Source organism: Limanda limanda, chromosome 17 (genome assembly GCF_963576545.1).
Source record: "Limanda limanda chromosome 17, fLimLim1.1, whole genome shotgun sequence".
Classification (NCBI taxonomy): Eukaryota; Metazoa; Chordata; class Actinopteri; order Pleuronectiformes; family Pleuronectidae; genus Limanda; species Limanda limanda.
Window position 1 is genome coordinate 13,842,400 of NC_083652.1, and position 22,188 is coordinate 13,864,587.

At 44.3% G+C, this 22,188-nt stretch overlaps 2 protein-coding genes across 3 annotated transcripts; both read right to left on the bottom strand.

Moving 5' to 3' along the window:
* Positions 1-1,641: 1,641 nt before the first annotated feature.
* On the bottom strand, positions 1,642-11,239 carry tefb (TEF transcription factor, PAR bZIP family member b). 2 transcript variants are annotated; one of them, XM_061090596.1, is made up of 4 exons: positions 10,968-11,239; positions 5,706-6,344; positions 5,326-5,528; positions 1,642-5,208 (listed from the first exon to the last, which is right to left on the bottom strand). In XM_061090596.1, the coding sequence occupies exons 1-4, from the start codon at positions 11,068-11,070 to the stop codon at positions 4,993-4,995; spliced, it is 1,161 nt and encodes a 386-aa protein (XP_060946579.1). In that variant the 5' UTR covers positions 11,071-11,239; the 3' UTR covers positions 1,642-4,992. The 2 variants fall into 2 exon arrangements, with proteins under 2 accessions (XP_060946579.1, XP_060946580.1); XM_061090597.1 differs by lacking the exon at positions 10,968-11,239 and adding an exon at positions 6,846-6,921.
* Positions 11,240-12,268: 1,029 nt separating this feature from the next.
* On the bottom strand, positions 12,269-22,115 carry LOC133023501 (zinc finger CCCH domain-containing protein 7B-like). The gene is made up of 23 exons (XM_061090556.1): positions 21,962-22,115; positions 21,651-21,710; positions 20,898-20,934; positions 19,696-19,893; positions 19,058-19,216; positions 18,839-18,919; positions 18,393-18,449; positions 18,232-18,286; positions 17,924-18,093; positions 17,165-17,786; positions 16,800-16,861; positions 16,613-16,706; positions 16,332-16,493; positions 15,818-16,029; positions 15,213-15,307; positions 14,947-15,128; positions 14,475-14,560; positions 14,132-14,280; positions 13,852-13,957; positions 13,571-13,679; positions 13,350-13,486; positions 13,098-13,267; positions 12,269-12,981 (listed from the first exon to the last, which is right to left on the bottom strand). The coding sequence occupies exons 2-23, from the start codon at positions 21,707-21,709 to the stop codon at positions 12,801-12,803; spliced, it is 3,183 nt and encodes a 1,060-aa protein (XP_060946539.1). The 5' UTR covers position 21,710; positions 21,962-22,115; the 3' UTR covers positions 12,269-12,800.
* Between the last annotated feature and the right edge of the window lie 73 nt (positions 22,116-22,188).

The following is a 22,188-nucleotide window of genomic DNA, read 5'->3' on the forward strand; positions in this document are numbered from 1 at the left end:
ATGTGTGCATTTTATTTTGCACTTTGGAGAATTTCATTGTCATAAAAGAAGTTTATTTTCTATGTAAGATTTAACATTTAAGAATAAATGGATATAATTAAAAGTTCAGAAGATGTATAAATATATTGCTTTTACTTTCCTGCCTGTATTTTATTATTTTTCCTATTTTGTATCAGATCTGTACACGCTGTAGATGTGTAATGAATCTTTCACTACTGAAATGCAATGACCTGTTTTCTGTGCTGCCCCCCTCAGGAATGGGGGGAGTGACTATTGCAGTTTTTCTTATTGTATCAGATTCTTTTTTAAGTTTGTAATAAAAACAGATTGGCGAAAATAAGCATGGAAAATAAGCTAATTGTGTCGTCCTCATTGTTTCTGGGTTGTATGAGCCGCCGTTATTTGATGGAGTGAATCTTCAGGTTTGTCTCAGATAAAATCTTACCCCCCCCCCCCCCTCTCCACTCCTCTATACGTGCGTCACACACTCAATTTGTTGACCATGTTGCAGATCAAAGGATTTTGAAAAAGCAGACCCCTCCCACCCCCCATCCCCATGTTCCCATGAAAAGCCTCAGATGGAAAATACCGGAGCAGCGTGTCCTCCTCTCGCAGTAAATAAATTCAAGTGATGTTTTGATCAATAATTCAAAGCAAAGATGAAATTCTCAAATGGTGAAGAGCCAGATTGCTCACCACCTTCCTCAGCTGGACCCATCCTAGCAGATATTACTTCATATGTCATCATCCAGCCGTCTGTCTGTCTGTCTGTCTGTCTGTCTGTCTGTCTGTGTGTGTGTGTGTGTGTGTGTGTGTGTGTGTGTGTGTGTGTGTGTGTGTGTGTGTGTGTGTGTGTGTCTGTCTGTCTGTTTGTCTGTCTGTCTGTTTGTCTGTCTCTGTTTGTGTGTGTCTGTGTGTGTGTGTGTGTGTGTGAGGCAGGGCTGTGCTTCTTATAGTAACATGGAGTCGTGTGACATTAACATGCGAGGCTGGTCTCCTCCTTGGTTCGTCTTCTACTTCTCCATCGCCCACTCGCTGCATCCACCCCCCTCCTCTTCCTCTTCCTCCTCCTCCTCACATGTCTACAGCTGCATCCCTCTTCTCCATCTTTCTCTGTCCATCCCCTTACCGTCTTCTTTGCCCCCCCCCACCCCTCATCCTTCCCATTCTCCTTCAACCCGGCTCTTCCCTCTCTCTCACGTCAGCATCCTTTTCTCTCCCATCTCCTTCATCGTTCAATCCACCCGATCCTTTCTTCTCCTTGTCCCCCCGTCCTGCTTCCCAGAGCCCCTCCCTTGCTTCCCTCTCTCCATCCTCCCCACACACACACACACACACAGACACACACACACCCATCCCGCTGCTCTTTGAGGCTGCTGCTGTTACGCAATGCTGCTCCTGTGTGTGTGTGTTGATGTGATGATTATGCAACATCTCCTACTCCTGTGGAATACTGATGTGCAGCAGGACAACAAAGGGACAGCAAGGAACAACAGAAACAAAATCACATTGTGTGTGTCTGTGTGTGTGTGTGCGTGTACATGTGCACAGCTTCTTGTGATCCATTGTTTCTTTGTCTCTCGGCACCGTGTTAACCTCCCAGTTCAGACACGACTTCACATCAAGACACCGGAGCCCAAATGTCATTAAATACCAATTTATTACATATTCATGATACAAGATACAGTTAGGACATGGCACTGCAGCTGCATGTATCCTATACAAGGTTAGGACGATACAAAAACACCCAACAAAAACACCTGTTTATATAAAAAGAGGAAAATAAAGCAAAACATCACATAACAAAACTTTAAAAAACGTTTTCAATAGAGACGTTTTGATATTTTCGATCGTTTTTCATTGTAGCTACCTTGAATAGCAAGTATAGAAGAATAGTGTCAGTGATGCATAAAGCACCTGAAGCCAATTCCATCAGTTTCAGACCTGAGCCTGAAGACGGTAGTTTAGTCCTTCAGATGTGCCCGTGCTAGCGCCATCTAGAGGCAAAGAAAATAACTGCACTCTGACTTTTGCCAGTTTTTATTCACGTTTTTTTTATGTGCGATGCTGATTTTGATAGAAAGACATTAGTTATTATCACTCTGGACGGATTAAATAACGTTTCCACGCCCCTTTTTCTGATGGATAATATGGTGAAGTGTGACTGATACTTCCTCTTTTTTCAACAGGTGAAATAAAACACCTGAAACAAAGCTGCTGTAAAGGATTAAAACGCTGTAACTTGGTCTGAAGGTGGAGACACGTCTACATCTGCAGGTCTTAACCACTGCTATCGTTATTCCCAGTTATCGCTGCAGGCTGGCATGAGTGTAGCTGAACCTGCGACCCACTGAACCCTAACAAGCAGCAATTACAAGCCAGTTTCATGAGGAACTTTGCATCAGTAAAATTGCTACACACTGAATGCTGTACCATAAAAGATCTGGATTTATTGCCTCCTAAAAAGGCTCCATTGGCCAGTTCCCTCAGTCTGCCTGCAAGTTTTGCATCCATCAACTCCACTGGTGTGGAAACGGGACAATGCAGTCGATGTTGAGTTTGTAAATAAATGACACGTGTCAGTTAATTCTACACCGTTTGGAAACTGAAAGACAAGAACTATGGAGAAGACACAGAAGCACCAACTGAACCAGTGTATCTAGAGATCGATCCGAAGTCAAGACAAAAACAATCCACACAGTGATCGAAAGATGCTGATTCCAGCTCGTGTTCCCCGAGCGCCGGCTGCACACGCTGGTACACAAGCTACAAACAAGACATCGGAGCTGAGATGTTCATTTCTGACAGAACTGTACAACAGGCCATCAGCCCGACCATCCAAAAACACATCCAGTTTTCAGTGATGGTTTACAGACGTAAGTACACTTGGTGTATAATAGTCAAGAATAAAAAAAACACAAGTTTACTGGGTTTCATGCATTAGGATCCTGGACTACAGAGGATCTAAACTGGAAGCACGAAGGACATAGGGGCATTTCTATTTAGTACATCATAGCAACGTCTACATACATCATCACTGATATTAAACGAGCATTACATAACAAGAGTATTATTGCCTTTTTTATTTTCCTTCACAAGTTTATGGCGGTTACAAGCACGAGCCGACCGACCACAACATCTGCATCAGTCCAAGACACTTGAGATATAAAGTCCCGTAACAGTCTGTGATGTATTTGCTGATCCAAACACAAACTCAGCCACTTCGGCCAAAAAACAACCTTGAAGTGGGATTCGAGGTTTTGCCAAATTAGAGCTGAGCTGCTTTGTATTTGCTCTCTGCTTCAGCGTCCTCCTCCCTGCAGCCATGCTAAACCTGTACCCATTCTAAATAAAGAGGTGTTGGATGAGGTAAATAAGAGTGTGTCTGTTTCTTCTGCTGTTCAGACACTCACTGTATGTAAAACCCTTTTTAACGATATAAATCTGTTTTCAAAATAAATATCCAAAAGCACAGTTTACCCATTTAAATCCCTGCTTTGTCATTGGTTTCATCAATGTAAGTATTGACTCTCAAAAGGAAGTGGAATAATCTGACATATTGTTGTACATCACAATCAACAGATGCATTATTACCATCAGAATAAATACAGCACTCATTGACTATTTGGCAGATATAAGGAATAGTATTGGGTTAATAAAGACACAGTCTGGATTCCTGTCGTAGGAAATAAAGACCGTGAGACAATCATTTAATTACAAGATTTAGAAGCAGTCCACCTTGGAACTGGCTAAATGTTTGTTTTTTAAAATCCATCCAGCCGTCAGAGGCAGTGGCTCTAGCGCCCTCTACTTGCAGTGTGCAGTATAATAAACATCCCTATATATGACTGTACCCCTCCAGCGGTGAGGAACCTGGAGATCATCGGACATTCGCCTTTGTGCGTAAAACAGGATCCTACCGCAAACCCCCCCCCCCCTCTCCATCGCTCCCCTTGTGAAACCACCGTCGCCCCAAATCTGTCTTCTTTAGTAAAATATAGAGTGAGGCTCTGGAAGCTGATCTGAGGTCAGTAGAAAAGGAAACGGTAGCTTTAAACTGAAGGTCATGCATGTTTTTGTTTTTTTCCACCTTATAAGCTACCAAGTTACCAGAGACCTGCAGCCACGAGAAACCTTTACACACCTGCTGTTTAAGAAAAGGTGCAAAAATGGATTACACACGTTTGTATGTGGTGCTGGTAGATGAACATATATACAAAGTTCTTTCTTAAACGGTATTTGTGTGTGTGTGTGTGTGTGTTTGCAGATGTGGATTACAAGAGGGAATGAATCTGGCCCCTACCTTCTCCTCTCCTCTCCTCCTCTGCTGACCTGAGCTCTTTGACTCGTCTCCCTCTCCTGAATGCCTGTTGTCATGTGTTCCTCTCCTCCCCAGCTTTAAACCTCCTTACTATGAGCATCAGCTGCAGCATTTTAAAGGAAGTACAGACACAAACGTAAGTGCAACACAAGGAAACACGAGGGACCGCGTGCCCCTTTTTCTAAATACACCACTTCTGACTGACGTTACTCATGCTTTGGTCCTCTAAGAAGAGCTGTTCTGTATTTTGGGAAATGGAAGTGTGTGTCGGTCGTTTTTTTTTCCCAAAAAAAAACGTGTGACTCTTTTGTACCAGCCTGCTCTATTTTCTTATTCCCCAACTTCTCTGAAACCGTCTCGGGACAGACCTTCGACCTTCGGGAGTTTCCACCATCACACACCGGGTGAAGGAGCCAGGCGCTCTCCACAGGCCGTCCTGTGACCACCGCTCCCATCATGCCTCACTGCCTGCCAGTGTGGATCCAAAACTCCAGCATCAGGTTGAAATCAACAACAACAACAACTGGAGCACAGAACACAGTGACTGGTGGCCAGCAAAGACAAAAGTGCAAATTGAGATTGCCTTGGTATTTGTGTCTGTGTTGATATTTGCGGGGAAGGGACTTCTGCTTTTGTCTCATTGACACCTCACGGGTTCTAGTGGGAGGGGCTTACAGCGGGCCGTACTTGGCCTCGTACCGGGCCAGGATGTTCTTGCAGCGGCCGCAGTCCTTCCTCATCTCGGCCACCTGCTGCCTCAGCGCCGCGTTCTCCCGCTCCAGGAAGGAGGCGCGCACCGTGATCTGGTTCTCCTTCAGGCGCCGCGCGTCACGGGAGCGCTTCGCCGCCAGGTTGTTCTTCTTCCTCCTGGACCAGTACCTATCATCCTGAGGAGGAGATATTAGAGGTGAAGGAGAGGAAGCACACTGGAGAATCTGTGCAGTCACTATGTATTTTGATCTTGTCGTAGCATCAGATCACTACACACACACACACACACACACCTTGTGCTCGTCAGGAACAAACACTTTCTTGGCCTTCTTGATCATGGGCTGCGGTTTCAGCTCCTGGTCGGAGAACTTGTGTTTGCGAGGGTTGAAGAGTTCTCCTCCCGGGACGCTTGACAGCACCAGGTCTGTCGGGTCCGGCTGGAAGTTGATGTCCACCTCCAGTGCATCTGGGTCAATGGGGGAGGGGGTGCTGCGCTCTACAGGTGCAGGGGGGGGTAGAGGAGGAGACAGTGAATCTCATTGTAATGGGCTTAATGGGAAGGATCATAAGAGTTAATTGAAATCATTAATTAAGAGGAAGTGAAAAACACAAACCTGCAATGAATCAAATCCACATAAATAAATATTAACCTCCACTGATCTAAATGACTCACCTTGTTTCGTCTCCTTCACTTCTGCCTCCTCACACTGAGATTCCTCTTCTTCTCCTTCCTCATCTTCTTCGTCTTCCTCTTCTTCCTCCTCCTCCTCCTCTTCTTCTTCTTCTTCCTCTTCCTCTAGTTTAGCTGGTTGTAAAGTGGTGATGGTCACCGGTTCCTCTGGTTCGGAGGTGACAGTGGAGGTGGCGCTGGAGACAGAGGGGGAGGAAGCTGAGTCTGAAGCAGCAGCAGCAGCAGCAGGAGGAGCAGCAGGAGGAGGAAGAGGAGGAGGAGGAGGAGTAGCAGCAACAACAGTGGCAGCAGGAGCAGCCACCTTGGCGATGGATTTGCCTTTGCCCTCCACGGAGGTCAGCGTCTTCTGCAGGCCGGCCTCCAGGCTGACCGGGATGCCGTTCTCCAGGAGGAACTCGTCCAGGTCCATGTACTCCAGGTGGAAGGTCTCCCCATCGTAGGGAATGGTCTTATCCCAAAGGGCCGGGGTCAGGGAGGCTGACACGCCTCCTCCTGCTCCTCCTCCTCCTCCTGCACCCCCACCTCCTCCTGCTCCTCCTCGAGAACCTCCACCAGCACTGGCTGACTCGGCCCCGCCTCCTTCCACATCCTCAGTTGAGCAGAGCTTCTCCTTCTCTATTTCTGCAACAAAAAGAGGAGGGAAGAGGAGTTTAACACACGGCTCACACACTGTGCACATATATACACACAACAATATTAATATAAATATACATGCATAAGAAAAAATCGAATAAATACACTGTGGAAAATATGTAAACAAAGATGGGTCGCAGACAAAGAAGCAGTGAGTTTGACAGAGAGATGGAATAACAGACAGGAGGAGGGGGCGTGTTCTGCACATGGACCCAAAAACACAACAGCCCCCCCCCCCAAACAGACACACACACACACACACACACACACTACATATCAGTGAACCCGTGTGTGTGTGTGTGTGTGTTTGCAGAGCAGCGGACTGAGAACTTCTTGTTCTTTTGTTTCTTCCTCGGATCCTCGAACCAACACAAGGCGCGTGCGCGTGCGCGTTCAGAACCCGCAGTCCCCAGACCTGATAATCAATTATCGATTGCACGCGTGCACCTGATGCATAGGGGGGGGGGGGGGGGGGTGTCTGGATCTTACCGTCGTCCCCCTCCTCCAGGATGTTCGGGGGGGGGATGTCCATGATCTTCTTCAAAACAAACGGAAACGACTTGTGCGGTGCGACCCTCACGACGCGTGCACGGGGCTGAGGCATCGTCCGCTGTGGAGCTCCGTGCGCGTGAGTGGGTGGGTGGGGGGGGCGGTGGTCCACAGAGAGCGTTACCGGGGGCTGCTGCCTCCTGCACCGGGGGAACCTCCCGCTGTCTCCCGCTGCAGCTGCCGTCCAGGGCCCGTGTGTGAAACTCGGACACACAACACAACTCAACACAACTCGCGACCCCGCGGATCTACGCGCACACCGCGCGCTCCTGCTGGATATTCATGAGTCGCACGCCCCGCCCACTCGCAGGATAGTGCACGCTGGTTGGCTGTCGGTTGAGAGGGGGCGGGGCATTGGAATATGTATTGCGGGCTACTGCAAGTGCGCGAGTGTACGTGCACGCGGCGGTTTACTTGTGTGTAGTTGTAGACTGTTCACACTGTGCACGCGCACACGGAGGAGCACGGTTTGTTCGTGCACGCGCGCAATAAGAACACATGCAGCCCAAATATTGCAAATGACACACAAACAGACACACACTCACAGACACACACACATATAGACAAACACACACACACACACTCACAGACACACACACACACATACAGACACACACATACACAGAGACTATCACACACACACAGACTCTCTCTCTCTCTCGCTCTCTTTTTCTCTCTCTTCTCTCTCACCCTCTCTCTATCTCTCTCTATTCTCTCTCTTCTCTCTCACCCTCTCTCTATTCTCTCTCTTCTCTCTCACCCTCTCTCTATCTCTCTCTATTCTCTCTCTTCTCTCTCTATCTCTCTCTATTCTCTCTCTCTCTCTCAGACATTCTCACAGACTCAAGCCCCGCCCTCCGCGTTGAACAGGAAGACACTCGTGGCCAAACACGTGCCCCCCCCCTCCCCTCACGTGAAAGTACAAAGGGGCGTGGAAGCACGTGCGGGCCAGGACAGGCTCGAGCGTGCACGCGCACATCGCTCTGCACGAGAACATTCGACCGATCTGTAAATATTTACACTAACACCTGTGACAGGATAAATGCTCTGATGATATATATCGTTAATATAAATATCTGCACATCTGTGTGTTCTAAAGGTGAAGTGAAGCTTTGATCTTTATTTAAAAGACGTCACTGTTCCTCATTGTGTTATTAATCTGTTATTAATCATTACAACGTTACGGAAAACGGTTATTAATCACATCCTAACACTCGAGAGGTCAAACAAGAGGTCAGCCCACGTTCCCATGCAGGACGCACGAGTCCCTCTTTCTCTCTCTCTCTCTCTCTCTTCTCCCTCTTTCCTTCCTCTCTCTCTCTCTCTCTCTCTCTCCCTCCCTCCCCTTTTCTCTCCTCCATTTCTCTCTCTCTCCTCTCTTTCTCTCTCTTCTCTCTCTCTCCTCCCTCTCTCCTCCATCTCTCTCTCCCATCTCTCTCCCTCCCTCCCTCCCCTTCTCTCTCCTCCATCTCTCTCTCTCTCTCTCTCTCCAGCAGGATGTTTGGGTTCAGGAACACGATGTTCAAACCGAGAAACCCGTTCACCCTTCATCTCTTTTCCTTTTTTTAAAAATCCTTCAGCAGTAAACAAAGTGCAAGAGGAGGATTGTCACACTCCTGCAACAACAACACACACACACGCACACACTCACAGACACACACACACACACATATATATAAACACCCAGGCTTATCTCAATTAACAGTGCAATAAGTCACATCAGTCTCTTTCACAGTGAGGGTACATGTTTACATATAGACAGTTGATTATGCACCATATGCATGAGCTGATTTTAATCAAACTGATGTGGATGCACATTACTGTCACAAGTGTACATTATCTGCACATAGCCATAAAGTATTTGCATTGCTCAATCTATTTTGCACATCTCCTGTTTGCACTACAATCCTACACTGCAGGTTATTTACCCATGTACTCTTCACTGCATGCTGTGTACTCTATACCTTCCCATATATTTACATAGGGAAGCAGATCAGCATTACTTCCGTGTCCTGTCCACAGCAGGAGGAGCTCTGCCTTCTCACAGACTCACAACACAGAGCGTGCAGCGAGTGACAACATGCAGCACAAACACTTGCAGGGTAACAACGACTCAAGGCTTTTCTCGCCTCAACTGTCCTCTGACATTGTGAGACATAATCACAGGGAGAAGAATGGATGATTGATCTGCTGGTGCTGTTCACATGATGATTGATTTCAGTGACAAAATGAATAATAGCAAAGAGAGATTCATCCTTGTTCTGCATGTTTGAGTTAAATAAGCAGCACTAAAATGCAGCTTTAAGGCAAGACATGAAGGAAAAGGTGCAAAAAGAAATATCGTTGGAGAATATGAACGTTATTGATCGCAGCTGAAGGAAAGGGACAGGCAGGTGTTTCAACGGTCATTCCAGAGATACATGCACCTTCATGTCCTAATCAATAATAATAAGCCGCTGCTCTGAAGCTGAACCTGACCTTTGACCTTGCTATGTGAAGATAGTGGTTAAAAACTGAATTTCTACAGCAACTTATCGCAACTTTGGATCCAACAAACAACAGACGACATTGTGAGTCTGAGCAGGCGTCTCCCTGCAGGAGCCTGATGATCAGATTCATCTCACCTGCTCTGGCTGCTCTGTATGAGCTGCTGCTATTCAGCCTCTCTCTCTCTCTCTCTCTCTCTCTCTCTCTCTCTCTCTCTCTCTCTCTCTCTCTCTCTCTCTCTCTCTCTCTCTCCCTCTCTCTCTCTCTCTAATGGCTTCCACAGCATTTGGTTATAATCTGTCTATAAGTCTACATCCAGTCAGTTAAAACTCAGGTGTGTTGTTCCCTCCTTTATCCAGCCTCCAGCCAGTTGGTGACAAAGAGCCAAAGAACATAATAAGGTAAGTTAGCAACATGTGGTCGTGTGCATAGAAACTGGTTGTGACCAAACTAGAATAACTTAAAGTCCTGGCATACATCTCGACCAGAGACCGATTCTAACGTGTTTCTGTTGACACCTGCACAGAGCAGGCAGAGACACGTGAGTGCAGATTCGTTTCCGAACCCATCACAGCCGAGGACCAACCCGTCGTCCTCCCTCTCGTTGCCTGTCTGTTCACGTCCCAGCTCTCCTCTAAAGGCTCCGATCGAGACAATAAAACGAGGCGGACAGTGTGCGTGAGGCAGTGAGAGCACGGAGAAGCTAATGATCTGATGAAACCCTGAGAGAGGGCAGTTTCAGTGCTGTTGCATCAGGCTGCTGTGTTGTGACTGAGCAGAGGAGCAGCACAGACACATGATGCACCTCACTGCTTCTCAGCATCTGTGCACGTTTCTGCTTGTCAGGACAGTCAGACATGTCCCTAAACACTGGGTCACTTCAACATACAGGTGCTGTGCAATACAGGTGAATGTAGTCCCCCCCCCCCCCCATCTTTATATTTTTCTATCAGCCTCCCTAACCAGTTATTTTAATCTGTATACATATATTTTCTATTTCTGTGTCACGGAAATGCATTTGGCCCCTTTTTAGGATATCAAACACACATATCTGCAGTATTACATGTACTGTACAAGTGTACAATCTATATGTAGAACAGTGACTAGTCACATAAATGTAGTGTAATATTTACCTTTGTAGATTATTTGATCCTTTGTTATAACATAACATTTATGTATAACATAGCTTATAAGCTAAAATACTTATGTTTAACTGTTTCCTATTGTATTCTCTTTCATTTTGAACGTGTGAGGCACCTTGTAGCTGTGTTTTTAAAGTACACATAAAGTTTGTTATTGTAGTTTATTGTTATTTTCACTTCTATTTGTATACCTAATACTTGTTGTACTCTATTGTGTATTGTACTGTTACTCTGAGAACTTCCTTCAGGATTGATTAAGTATCTTATAGTCTGACTGGTAAGATAATACTGTATTGAAGTAAAAATAAGGTAGAACAAAGGTGATACAACAAATGAACAAGTACTTCACAAGGGCAAGTGTACAGTATCAGTGTACTTGTACTGTTGACAATAAGTTTATTCTAACAAGCGTCAACAAGTAGTTTCTTCTTACCTGTGTCATCAAACGCGGGGAAGGAGAAAGGATAATCCGACAGAGACTTGAGGAGGTCGGGGACGTCGCTCCTGTCCTCGAGGAAGATCTGGTCTGTGGACATGATGGACGGTGGAGCTGTGGAAGTGTCTCCTGGAGTCTGCAGGTCCCCGTCCAGCTGAGAGAGGAGGACTCGAACTGTGACAGTGTGTGTGTGTCTCTGTGTGTGAGTCTCTGTGTGTGAGTCCCTGTGTGTGAGTGGGTTCTGTGTCTCTAACTTCTCAGGTCTTGTCCTCACGGGGACTCTCGCATGTGTCAAACACTAATAAGCACTCTAATAAACCCACGCACCTCGCTGATTGGCTGATGCACACGTCAGTCACACCGAGGAGCCAATCACAGAGCAGGGGGCGGGCTCTGGAGGTACAGGTCCAAAACAACAAGCGCGTGCAGCACATTGCGCCCCACGCACGGCAGCACGTGCGGGACAGAGGGGGGGAAGACACAAGCCGGCGTGCGCCACCTAGCGACGCGATTAGGAACTGCACCAGAAGATGGGGGAGCATTTTGAAAACAAACCGGATGAACCCGAGAATCTCTTTCATTGTTTCTCATTGCATCGATTCAATTACTTTCTGGATTGGATTAAGGGATTATTTATTGTGTATTATCTAATCTATACACTGAGGATGTATTTGTGCATTAGGAGATATTGAAATAGACATATGCATATATACTGTATTATATGGGCAAGTGTGGTATACAATATGAATAGTATATAAAACTTATAGCACGTAGTATTTTTATACAAGTATTCACACCTGCCTATATACTTACAGTATGTATATACGTTTGAATATTTTATAAATACAGTATTGCACAAATAAGGTTTAGATCTTTCTGCAATCATCCCATAAAACTGCACTTTACTCAAGTACATTTCTTACACATAATATTTCTAATTTGATTGAATATTTGATCTACTTCTTTACTCTTACGTGTTTCTTTGTTTATCTCAGTCTGACTATCTGCTATTCATAATAATTGTAAAAATGAGAATAACTTGACTCCATTATTGATTCTGTTTGGTAAATTCCACATCCATAAATGTGGAATACCCCTGATTTCACGAGGTTTCTATGAAAACATATCAAGACTCTCCAAGTTACAGACACTGAAAAACAAACAAAAATGTCCAAATGTACGATGAACTCTTCAATGAGCAGCAACAGCTTTTGCCCCTTTTCTTTCCTCTCTTTTATATGAATACTCAATGTAATTTATTGACATGTATGTGAATCAGAAATTAATTAAAAAATAAATGAACGGTAACAACTTTATTTGCTTTGCAGGTTGAGACTTTGACAAACATTTGTGGGGCGTATCTTAATGTGATAATGTAAACAGCCTCTCTCTGACTCTGAAAACACTCTCCTCAAACAGAAGGGAACTTGGTGTGAACGTCATGTGGATCAGAGAAGACAATAAGCTGCTTGTAAGGTTAAATACAAACCATCCATGAAAGTTCAGTGATAAACAACATGTTAGTGTCTGCTTTGTTTTTCAATGGCACCAACATACAGTCTTACTTTCACAGCACTGAGTCGTATTTGTCCTGAGCTTTTTGCTGAACAGAAAATACTATGAAGAACTTACAGTCATATTTACACATGTGATTAATATCTTTCAGTTGAAAAAGTGAAAATTCGGCAAATTGGACAAGTATCTAGTTGGATATCGTCCCCTCCTCCATTTTGGTTTGGATTTGAAACTCTTGATATGTGGTATTTGTTAGTTTGGCAGTTACAAACACTCACTTTGTGGCTAGTGAAGACAAATAAACATTAATTCCTGTCAGTCCTTAAGTAGAAAGTTGTACATCCCGAAGTCGAACTCATCGAACATGACGAGCATATCTTCCCTGGCTTTGACGAGCTTCTGTCGTAGGAAAGCCCGTCGCTCGGTCCACTCCTTCAGCTCCTCCTCACTGTGGGCGAAGTCACAGCTCACACCGTCTGCACAGCCGCCAGCCGACCTGTCAGTCAGGAACAGCACGTCAAACGTTTAATCAGATTTCATCATTTTCATCTTCACTTTCTTCATTTTGCTCTCCACCAGCTCAGGAAACGGATTCCAGCAGAAAGGTCTTACTTGGGGCAGAGTTCAAAGTTAGTTCCAGGAAAGCGGTAGATCCACGTCAGAGCCTCGTCTTCTCCTTCACAGCTGAACACTCGCTCCTTGTGCTTCTCACTTGAGATGTGGTTCTGCCACTGCCGCTCGCTGTTACTGTGTTTACCGCACAGACGGCAGTGGAAGCCGCTCTACAAGACAAAGAGGAAGGATTCTCATCAATCTTTCTCTGGCTGATGACTTTATTGAACTGAAAAACAACTGTAAAGTCACCATAGGTTCAGCAAAGTCAGTCGGCATGACAATACATTTCTCTTCTGGGACGGACTGGGAGGCCGCAGCTCCACCTGCTTGGCGGTTTGGGCTGTTTGATCTCATCCATGTGTCATAGACCTGCTGAACGTCCTGCACTGCAGACACAAGGAAAACATCTGATCTCCAGAGCTACATTCACAAACCGTTCACATGATCTAGTTTCTACTTTAATAACTCACAGTCATTATTCTTCATATACATCCAGATATCCCTCTCCTCTTCGCTGTGAGCAAAGCTGCAGTTCCCGATGTAGTTACAGATCTTCTTCTTCAGAATCTGGGCACACATCTGCAAAGACACACAAAGACTCACAAAGTGCACAATAGTGACACTACACTCACTGACAATATAAAGAGAGCAGCAGCCATAAAAAGACAAGAAATGTGGAAGTGTCTATGATGGATGACGAGAGCTTGTCTAAAAGTACATGTTGTACTTTTCAAGTAGGAATCACACCTACTTCATACTGCAAAGGGATGTTCTTGTTGTTCGGCAGTGGTCGGACCTGAATCCATTTTTGTCTCATTAAGGATTTGACCAGCAGGAAGCGTCTGTCTTTAGTCCATCTGAAAAACAGGAGAACAGAAGGACGACAGTTACATGTCTTTTCTAAGCTATGACAAAAGCAATATTAAGGCTTGTTTTAAATATTTTTATCAACTGGATATCGGATCATGGTTAACTTTTAAAATTTAAGAAACTGAATTTTTGTACTAAAATGAGAAATCCCTCTGACTCACATGTGCCGGGCCTTAGCGGAGCAGTACTTGAAGTTTTTGTCTGGTTCGCTGATCAGACCGTCCCTCCAGCACTGAGCGCACGACAACGTGACTTTCATGTTCAGACTCTTTCCTCCTTCTCTAGGTTTCATACCTTCACTCCCAGGAGACTGATTAAATTAAATGATAAATAAAAACAAACAAGAGTGAAAATCAGTGAACAGCATTTTTCATCTCGTTTCACTCGTGTGCAAAAACAAATAATATAAAAGGCTCAAGTTTAAGGTGTAAACAAGTTGAGGGACATAATGTTGTAACGTAGTCAGAAGCAGTTTAGAAATAAATTACACAAATGGTTTCTTACTTTTATCCGTTTCTGTATGTTTGAGTTCTGCTCCTGGTTTTTGTGATGCTTTGTGGCTATTTTCACAATCTCATCAGGGCTGATACCTGGAAATAACACAAACATTAACATTAAGTTCCAATTCATATTGAGAGAAACATTACAAGCTGCTTCTGTCCTGTGGGTTTTACCTACACAGTGTTACTGTCAACAACAAAATACCCTTATCCAGTATTAACAGTAGTTAGGAACTTCTTGGCCACTTGAGGGCAGCAGATTGACATATGAATACAATAGAACATCGATATAGAAAACACCAAGTTTAGAATACACAGCTTAAAACTCATCGGATCAGAGTCCAGTTCACGGTACACAACTTTCTGTCCTGTGATAGGGGGTCAAGCAGTGGATGAGGGTTCATACAACTGACTACAGGGTCGCACACAACACAATGTTTCACTCCAGCTGCTTTTAGACAGGCACTGAACTCCACCTGTGTTTCGCTGCACCCTCCAGGTTTTGAGCTCTATGAGGGAGTGGGCGTGGTGGCAGCTGTCCTCTTTCTCGCAGCCGTACCGTACGGCTTGGTAGCATAAATCCAACTGGCGCAGGCCGGTCAGCGGACGCACCTTTCGGTAGTTCACGTTGTGGGTCCTCACCACAAAGGCCAAACACCTGACGGGCGCAGAGGGAGAAAAGAAACCTCAGTGCGTGTTTAACATTGATTTGCAGGGACACGCAGGTTGTAAACAAACTCACTTGTTTGCATCAAAGCAGTGGTGGACCTCCAGGTTGGAGCAGACATTGTCTCTGCAGCGATTACTGATGATTCTGGGTTTACCGTCAAAGCACTTCTGCAGAGACAGACGAGAGTGAAAAGAGATCAACAACACAGGACAAAGAAACATTTGTATATTAAGAGGAGCTTTTCCTCAGTTAATTCATAATATTTTTTCTTTATTTTCACTAATATTCTTGTGACATATGTATTTGATTTTAAACAGTTATATTTTTATTATATTATGCATCATAATAATAACAAAAACAACAACAACAAAATGTATATATAATTGTTAAATGTTCAAATGTTTTGCGTTGGACTACATGATGGCTTTTAACATCTCCATCCCACATTTGTTTATTTATTGTTAGAAGTAAAATAGTATGAGACATATGGGATTTAAAGCTGATGTGAATATGAGAACAAATTATAGAACAATAACAACATAATATAAAATAAACTAAGAAATATGTAACAATTTGACAAACCTGCTCTTATATCAGAAACATTAAAAGAATTAAATCAAACTGATATGAGAGCAGGTTTGTCCCATGATAGTAAGTCAGCGTATCAAAGCTCGAACCTGGCAGAGGAACACGAACGTGCCCTTGTGTTCCAGCTGCAGGTGAATCACGCTGTTGATTGGATCCAGTTTGACGGGTCCTTTCTCAAACAGCAGGTTCCTGTCCAACGCTCCCTTTCTCTCTTCTGTCCAAACATCGATCTCCAGCTGGTTGTAGGCAAACGTGCATTGTTCTCTGTACTTACACAGGCCGGATTCCGAGTTCTGCACATCTGCACGTGCACGAAAACACACAAGATACTCACATTAATACGAGCATGTCACTCAATCATCTTTACTGGAAGCTCCATCTTTAATCTTTAACAGCGGTTTGAGTCAGAGCAGTTTCAAAGTGGCCTGACTCATCACAAAGAAAGTTAATGGGTTCTTCCCTGATCTGCCGTGTTTAGAACAGGCACTGCACTAAATGTTTGAATCTAATTAACACCTTCTGGTTTGGTGTGTCCTAACAGGGGATTGCCACAAACAGAAGATCCTGATGATTGTCCAGACTGTTAGATGTGGAGATTCTTACCCCTGCAGAGTACGAAGCGCCCCCTGAAGGCCGTGAACGGAGGCATCGGCCGCACTCTGGTCCACTCTGAAGGAGAAGCTGCCTTCCGTCTGCACAACAGAATGTCTCGGTTGCAGCTGTGCACCAGGTCCGGCTTGTGAACAAAGCTGTATATCCCTGGACCTGAAAACAAACACATCATCGATGTTTCTATCATTTAAAAATAGTGAATATTTGCATATTGTCAAACAAAGCAGCATGATTTTATTTCCGTTTCAGATTCAGCCACATCGCTAACGTACCTTCCCGAGGGAAACAGGCAGAGCAGGCCTGCAGGAACTCATGGGTGGAGGAGAGGGGGTTCGAACAGGAAACCAGTTCTGTGCTTTTCCTCTTCTTATGTGCCAAGGTACAAAATTAGAGTTCAGTTAATTCTTAAAAACTGATTTTAAAAACAGCTGGGAACAAAGGGCAGACAATCAGTCTTACTATGTAGTTTTTCTTTGGAGATGTCATTAGTGGAGCGACAGCAGAGTGAGAGCCTGGGAGACCTGAGGAGCAGGAAGAGACAGTTATCTGTGATATGTACACGCTGTGATAAATGCCCTAAAATGTGCACAGACATCGGTTTGATCTCTAAAAAAGAGGAAATGATCACAGGATTTGTTTGAAATGTAAATCGACTGTGTGGGTTTCATATTTCCAACTGCACTTGTGACATGGTCAGTGTGAATGTGGTTTCATAAGGGAACTGTTGGGCCTTCAGTGTCTATATCTATTTATAATTCCAGTATCTATTTGCTAACATCTTGTTTAGCCAATTATATAATGAGTCACAAGAAAAACATAATCACCAGCCAGGCTGAAATCAGAGATCGAGTCCAGGCCTGTTCTTCCATTGACTGCTGGCAGAGCCGCCCCAGCTCCTTCCACTGAGGAGAAGGAGTCCAGCACATCGAGGGAGTCGAGCCGCTCTACAGCTTTCACTCCAAATGTCGGGACATCATTGAACCGAGCAACTGGATCACGCACAGTCTCCAGGTCATCGAGTTCATCCAGCAAATCATCAAGGGACCTTCCCCCTGTGTCCAGCACTGTTTTGGACAGATTGACTCCCTGAGTAGCAGCAGCAGCACATGGCGATGCATCCAAGAAGTCGTCCAGGGAATCGAGGCCATTCAGGGTTTGTAGAGTTGGGGAGGTGACCCCTGAAGTTGCAACACCTGCGACAACTCCAGGGAAGTCGTCCAAGGCATCCAGAGCCTGAGAGGTCAAGAGGGCGTCCAGGGTGTCCAGTTCTGCGGACGTAGTGCTGTGCCCACCGCCTGAAAATGAATCCGGGGCTTTGAGTTGGCTGACGGCCGAGTTGAAGAAGGCCGGAGGCAGCCGGGGGGACGGGGCCGGCAGGGCCGAAGGAACTGAGTGTGTGGAAGTTGGCGTCCTGCTGGAAACCAAGTATGCTGCCTGGATACTTATCTGGAAAACACGGACGAGAAAAATAAAGTTTTTTCCATGTATCTAGAGTTACAAGCAAACGCAGCAACTTCCCATCGCAGCAGGATCAACTTTTTATGTTATCTGGCTGTAAACGCACAGATCTAATTCTCAGTTACCTCCTGTTCGGGGGAGAAGCCGTCGAGCAGACTGTCCAAGTCGTCTCCAATCAGCTCGGAGTCCTCCACCGTATCCGTCTCAACCCTGTCAGGCATCGAGGGGACGACAGGTTGGAGGAAGCTGGGAGACATGGAGGGAACGGTGGACTGAGGCATGCTGGGAAAACAGACTGAAGCAGAGAATAAATCATTTAGATCACACCTGGAATTTATCTCGAACACATTTTTATGAAAACAAATCTGGACACATGCATTTTTCCCGTATTGTTCATAGAACTCCAAATTAAGTCAGAGGCAAGTTTTCACACCTGGTGCAAGACCACGGAGAGGATTCACACCATCGCCTAAATCACCAACAGACACCTGCAGGTGAGAAGGAAAAAATCTGAGATGCTGCTTGAAACTGGAATAATGTCTTGTGTTTTTTATGAAGTATGGTGGTGAGCGTTAGAGACCGTGTGGAACTTGCCTTGGTGGCCTCAGCAGACATGTTGCCATTAGAGACACCAACAACTATTTTGTGTTCCTAAGAAAGACACAGAAACAAACAGGATGTGAGATACAAAGCAAACTGAGAGGAGACAAGAAACTGGATATCTACACCATGTCCACATGAACACATCGTGTGAGAAAGAAGAAATTATGTTTCCAAATATCTTTGGATGATACCAGTCTCTTACTCTGTGTATTCAATTTCAAACTAAAAACTATATTTATAAAGAACTTTTCAACAAAACGCTGCACAAGAAAACAAATGGCTGCAATGCAAAAGGAAGCACTTAATTATTAATAATAATAATAATAATAACAATAATAGAGATAAAGAACAAAGTAAATTCAGGAACATGAATGAATTTACTTGCCTTGCCTCAGATAGTTCAGTAAACAGAACTAAATATGAATAATTTTACTAACCTGTGTGCTGATGTAGGGTTTTCGGTTTTTTAGTCCCAGGTGGACGGCGAGCTCCTGAGCCAGCTCGTTCACATCTTTATCCTGTTGACAGTCAAACACAATCACATGAATTCACATATTTCCAAGGCCAAAGACTGAACTTCTCCCACCAACTTCCCTCTATTACCACCACCAGCTCTCTCCTATTACGTTAATCTCCCAATTCTCCCTCTCTCTTACCAGGCGAGAGATGAGCAGACAGTCCGTGGTGCAGCTGTAGGCCTCCTTGTATTTCCCAAGCTCCTTCAGACACAGCGCCTTCCTGTACAGGGCCCTGCTGCTTTCCTTGCACAACAGTAAAGCGTTGTCGCAGTCCGTCACACCTCGATCAAACTCCCCCTTTGGAGAACACAGACGGGAAAATAGATCACACGAAAGGCAAGTTAATAAAGTACATGCATGTTATTTTGATTCTACAAGTGAATCAGTGCATTCCGTTGAGACAGATAATGAGAGGAGTGTTTCCTCGGTATGCAGGTTTACGCTCGGTGGCCTTGTGCTGCTGATAAACACGTCCAGATGATTTAGTGCTGGTCGCATTCTTTTCCCGGTGGTAAATCAGATGGGTCCTCTGTTGCCGTGTTACTCAAACTTTTATTTCTAAACGTATTTTTCATTCAGTACTTTGTAGACTGCTGATAATTGTTCCACGTGAAAGTTCTAGTTTTCCAAGCTCCAGAGAACTGAAATAGATTCTTGCTTTCATGGATATCAGCTAAATTACCCAAAGATAAACTCAGACATCCTGTGTGGAGGAGTGTGGAGGAGTCGCCCCTGATCCTCACAGTTTCAGCATCTCATGGCCGAATGTTTCTCACCATTCTGTGGTAAGCAGCAGCCCGGTTGACATACAGGCTCTGCAGCAGGGCTTCGGGGATCGGGATGTCCTCTCCTGCGGCGTAGCACGAGACGTTCAGGCCTTCACTGAACTCTCTCTCCGCCGCCGCCCACTCCCCATCTTGGAACAAGGTGTTGCCCTCATGGAGCAGGTTGCACACCAGCTGGGTCAGATAGTCCTGGAGGGAGGAAAATCAAAGGAGGAATATATTCTTTAAACTTATGCAGTTATCTTGATTTCTAATCTCATTGCTTCTTGAGAAACTACGAAGTCTGTTTGAATAATGTAGTGGAAAAACAACTAAGTGTGGTTGACACCTATTTTGTAGTTGAAAAGTAAGTTTTTGCAGACCTGTCTAAATACTTTTATGACCTGAAGTGTATATGGTCTGAACTTTTATGACCTTAAACCTTTATGACCTTTTTTTCACTTATTTACTCTCCAAAGAACTGAATTTATGTCTGCTCTATCTCTAAAGGAAACATATGTAAATCAGTTTTCTGTGTTTTGATTCCTGTTCTCAAACTGCGCCTACAGAACCAGTCTGAACTGGCTCAGACAAACAGCCTTAGTTCTCCTTTATAAGATTCTTATACTCCATCTTTACTCTGAGATCCCTGTGACTCTCTGTTAATCCCTTCTGCAGAAAGCCTCGATTAAAATACACAAAGACTAATTTGGTGTTCCAGCCTCTTGTATTTTCAGATTTCCATCACAATAAAGCAGCTGTATCAAATAAAATCCTCACAGTCGACCACAACATTTACGTCTCGAAGAAACCTTCTCCATATCTGTGTGTTTATCTATTTAAAATATCCTCTGTGAAACTTATACTGCAGTATAACTCCACAAGATACTGAATATTCCTCATTTTAACACATATTCTAAAATGACACGTAGCCTAGAACAATGTCTTCATTCTCATAAGATCATGACTTTATTCTCATAATATTACGAATTTATGTGCAGAAGGATAAGGATAAAGATATAAGTGTCAACACTTTGATTTAAACATGAAGGGAGTTTCATGGAGAGACACAACAGAGAGCACACTAAGAAGAGTTCAGCAACAAGTTATGACCGAGATCATTTTGGTGATAAGAATGCTTGAAAGACAGAAAGCAAAGGGAGGAAGTCAGTGGAGACAGACATGACAATGTGTGTGGTGAAGACAGCCAGTACCTGGTAGCCCTCAGGCTCTGGATAAGCCAAGGAAGACCTTCAACGAGAGAGGGAACGTTGATTAGAAGAGGAGGTGAAACAGCAGAGTTACCAAAGATATGAGTCAATCACAGAAAAAAGCCTAGTTTCACTTTAGAAATTAAGACTCATTCACCAAACTGAAGGGACAAAGAAATCCATCCCAAAAAGACATAGACATTGAATGAATTATTAATATGATCATTTTCAACACAAGTAAATCTCTTGGATACACAAACAAACTAATTAAAATACTTTTTTTTAAATGTTGGTGCAAAAGAAGACCCATTTACGAAATTAGAAGGAATCCTTCCCAAAAAGACAGAGTAGAAATAGAATAAATTATGATGATGATTATTATTATTATTGTGTATAAACTAGCTGTAATTGTAAAATTAATAAAAAATGTATTTACTTTAATGAATGATGACATATTTTTAGTTTATTTTTAGGCCGGTTTCACTTTGCAAATTAAGACCAGTTCGCCAAATTAGAATAAAGAAAACCGACTTAGAACTATTATTATTATTGGTGTTGTTATGTGCATTAACATCCATAAAGAGACAATTCAAACTACAATGTATTAACTTAGCAAACTCTTTTTTACTTTAATGAATGATGATGAAATAAAGCACATATTGACATATTGTACATATATTTAAACACGATTTGTTTTTATCTTTAGGCTGGTTTCACTTTCACTGAGGCAGAAATGAAAATGATGAAGTAACTCACTGTATAAACGTCAGAGCTTTGCTTATCTCCAGCCTGCGGTTGTGTCTGTCAGGGTCCATACTGGGAAGAGGAGGAGGAAGATTAAAGAGCACAAGTAGATGAGTAACACACACTGAGGACATGTTGACAGAAGATTCCCCCTGAAGAAGAAAACAACAACAACAACACCTGTGTCCCAGGCATGTCCCAGGTGATAATCAACCCTCCAGGACAGGGACGGGGCCTGAGGACCATGCAGGGCTGAGCTCTGCGGCCCCTGACCCCGCGTGTCTTCCCCCCCGGACCGGAGACATGCTTTCAGACACACCTACCTGAGGGGGACAAGGGACCATGGAGCCGGGACGTCCGGAGCACAGGGTGAGGACGACGAGACGAGGAAAGACAGGAGCTAGAGCCGAGCTGACAAACACAGGAAGGAAGTGAAGCAGCGGGACAAGAGTCGGTTTAAGTTTCGATTCTCAGCAACTGTCCACAAATATCTACACTGGCCCTTTAAGAAACAGAACTGCAGGAGCCCGGAGTCAGGTCTGACAGGTGC

Coding starts and splice junctions, on each gene's coding strand:
- tefb (XM_061090596.1), bottom strand. CDS start 11,070: ATGTCCACAGACCAGATCTTCCTCGAGGACAGGAGCGACGTCCCCGAC. Junction 6,345..10,967: donor CCCCGCGTTTGATGACACAG/GTAAGAAGAAAC, acceptor TTTTTGTTGCAG/AAATAGAGAAGGAGAAGCTC. Junction 5,529..5,705: donor AGTGAAGGAGACGAAACAAG/GTGAGTCATTTA, acceptor CTGCACCTGTAG/AGCGCAGCACCCCCTCCCCC.
- LOC133023501 (XM_061090556.1), bottom strand. CDS start 21,709: ATGGACCCTGACAGACACAACCGCAGGCTGGAGATAAGCAAAGCTCTG. Junction 18,920..19,057: donor GTCTGCTCATCTCTCGCCTG/GTAAGAGAGAGG, acceptor GACTGTCAACAG/GATAAAGATGTGAACGAGCT. Junction 16,707..16,799: donor CTCCAAAGAAAAACTACATA/GTAAGACTGATT, acceptor TTGGCACATAAG/AAGAGGAAAAGCACAGAACT.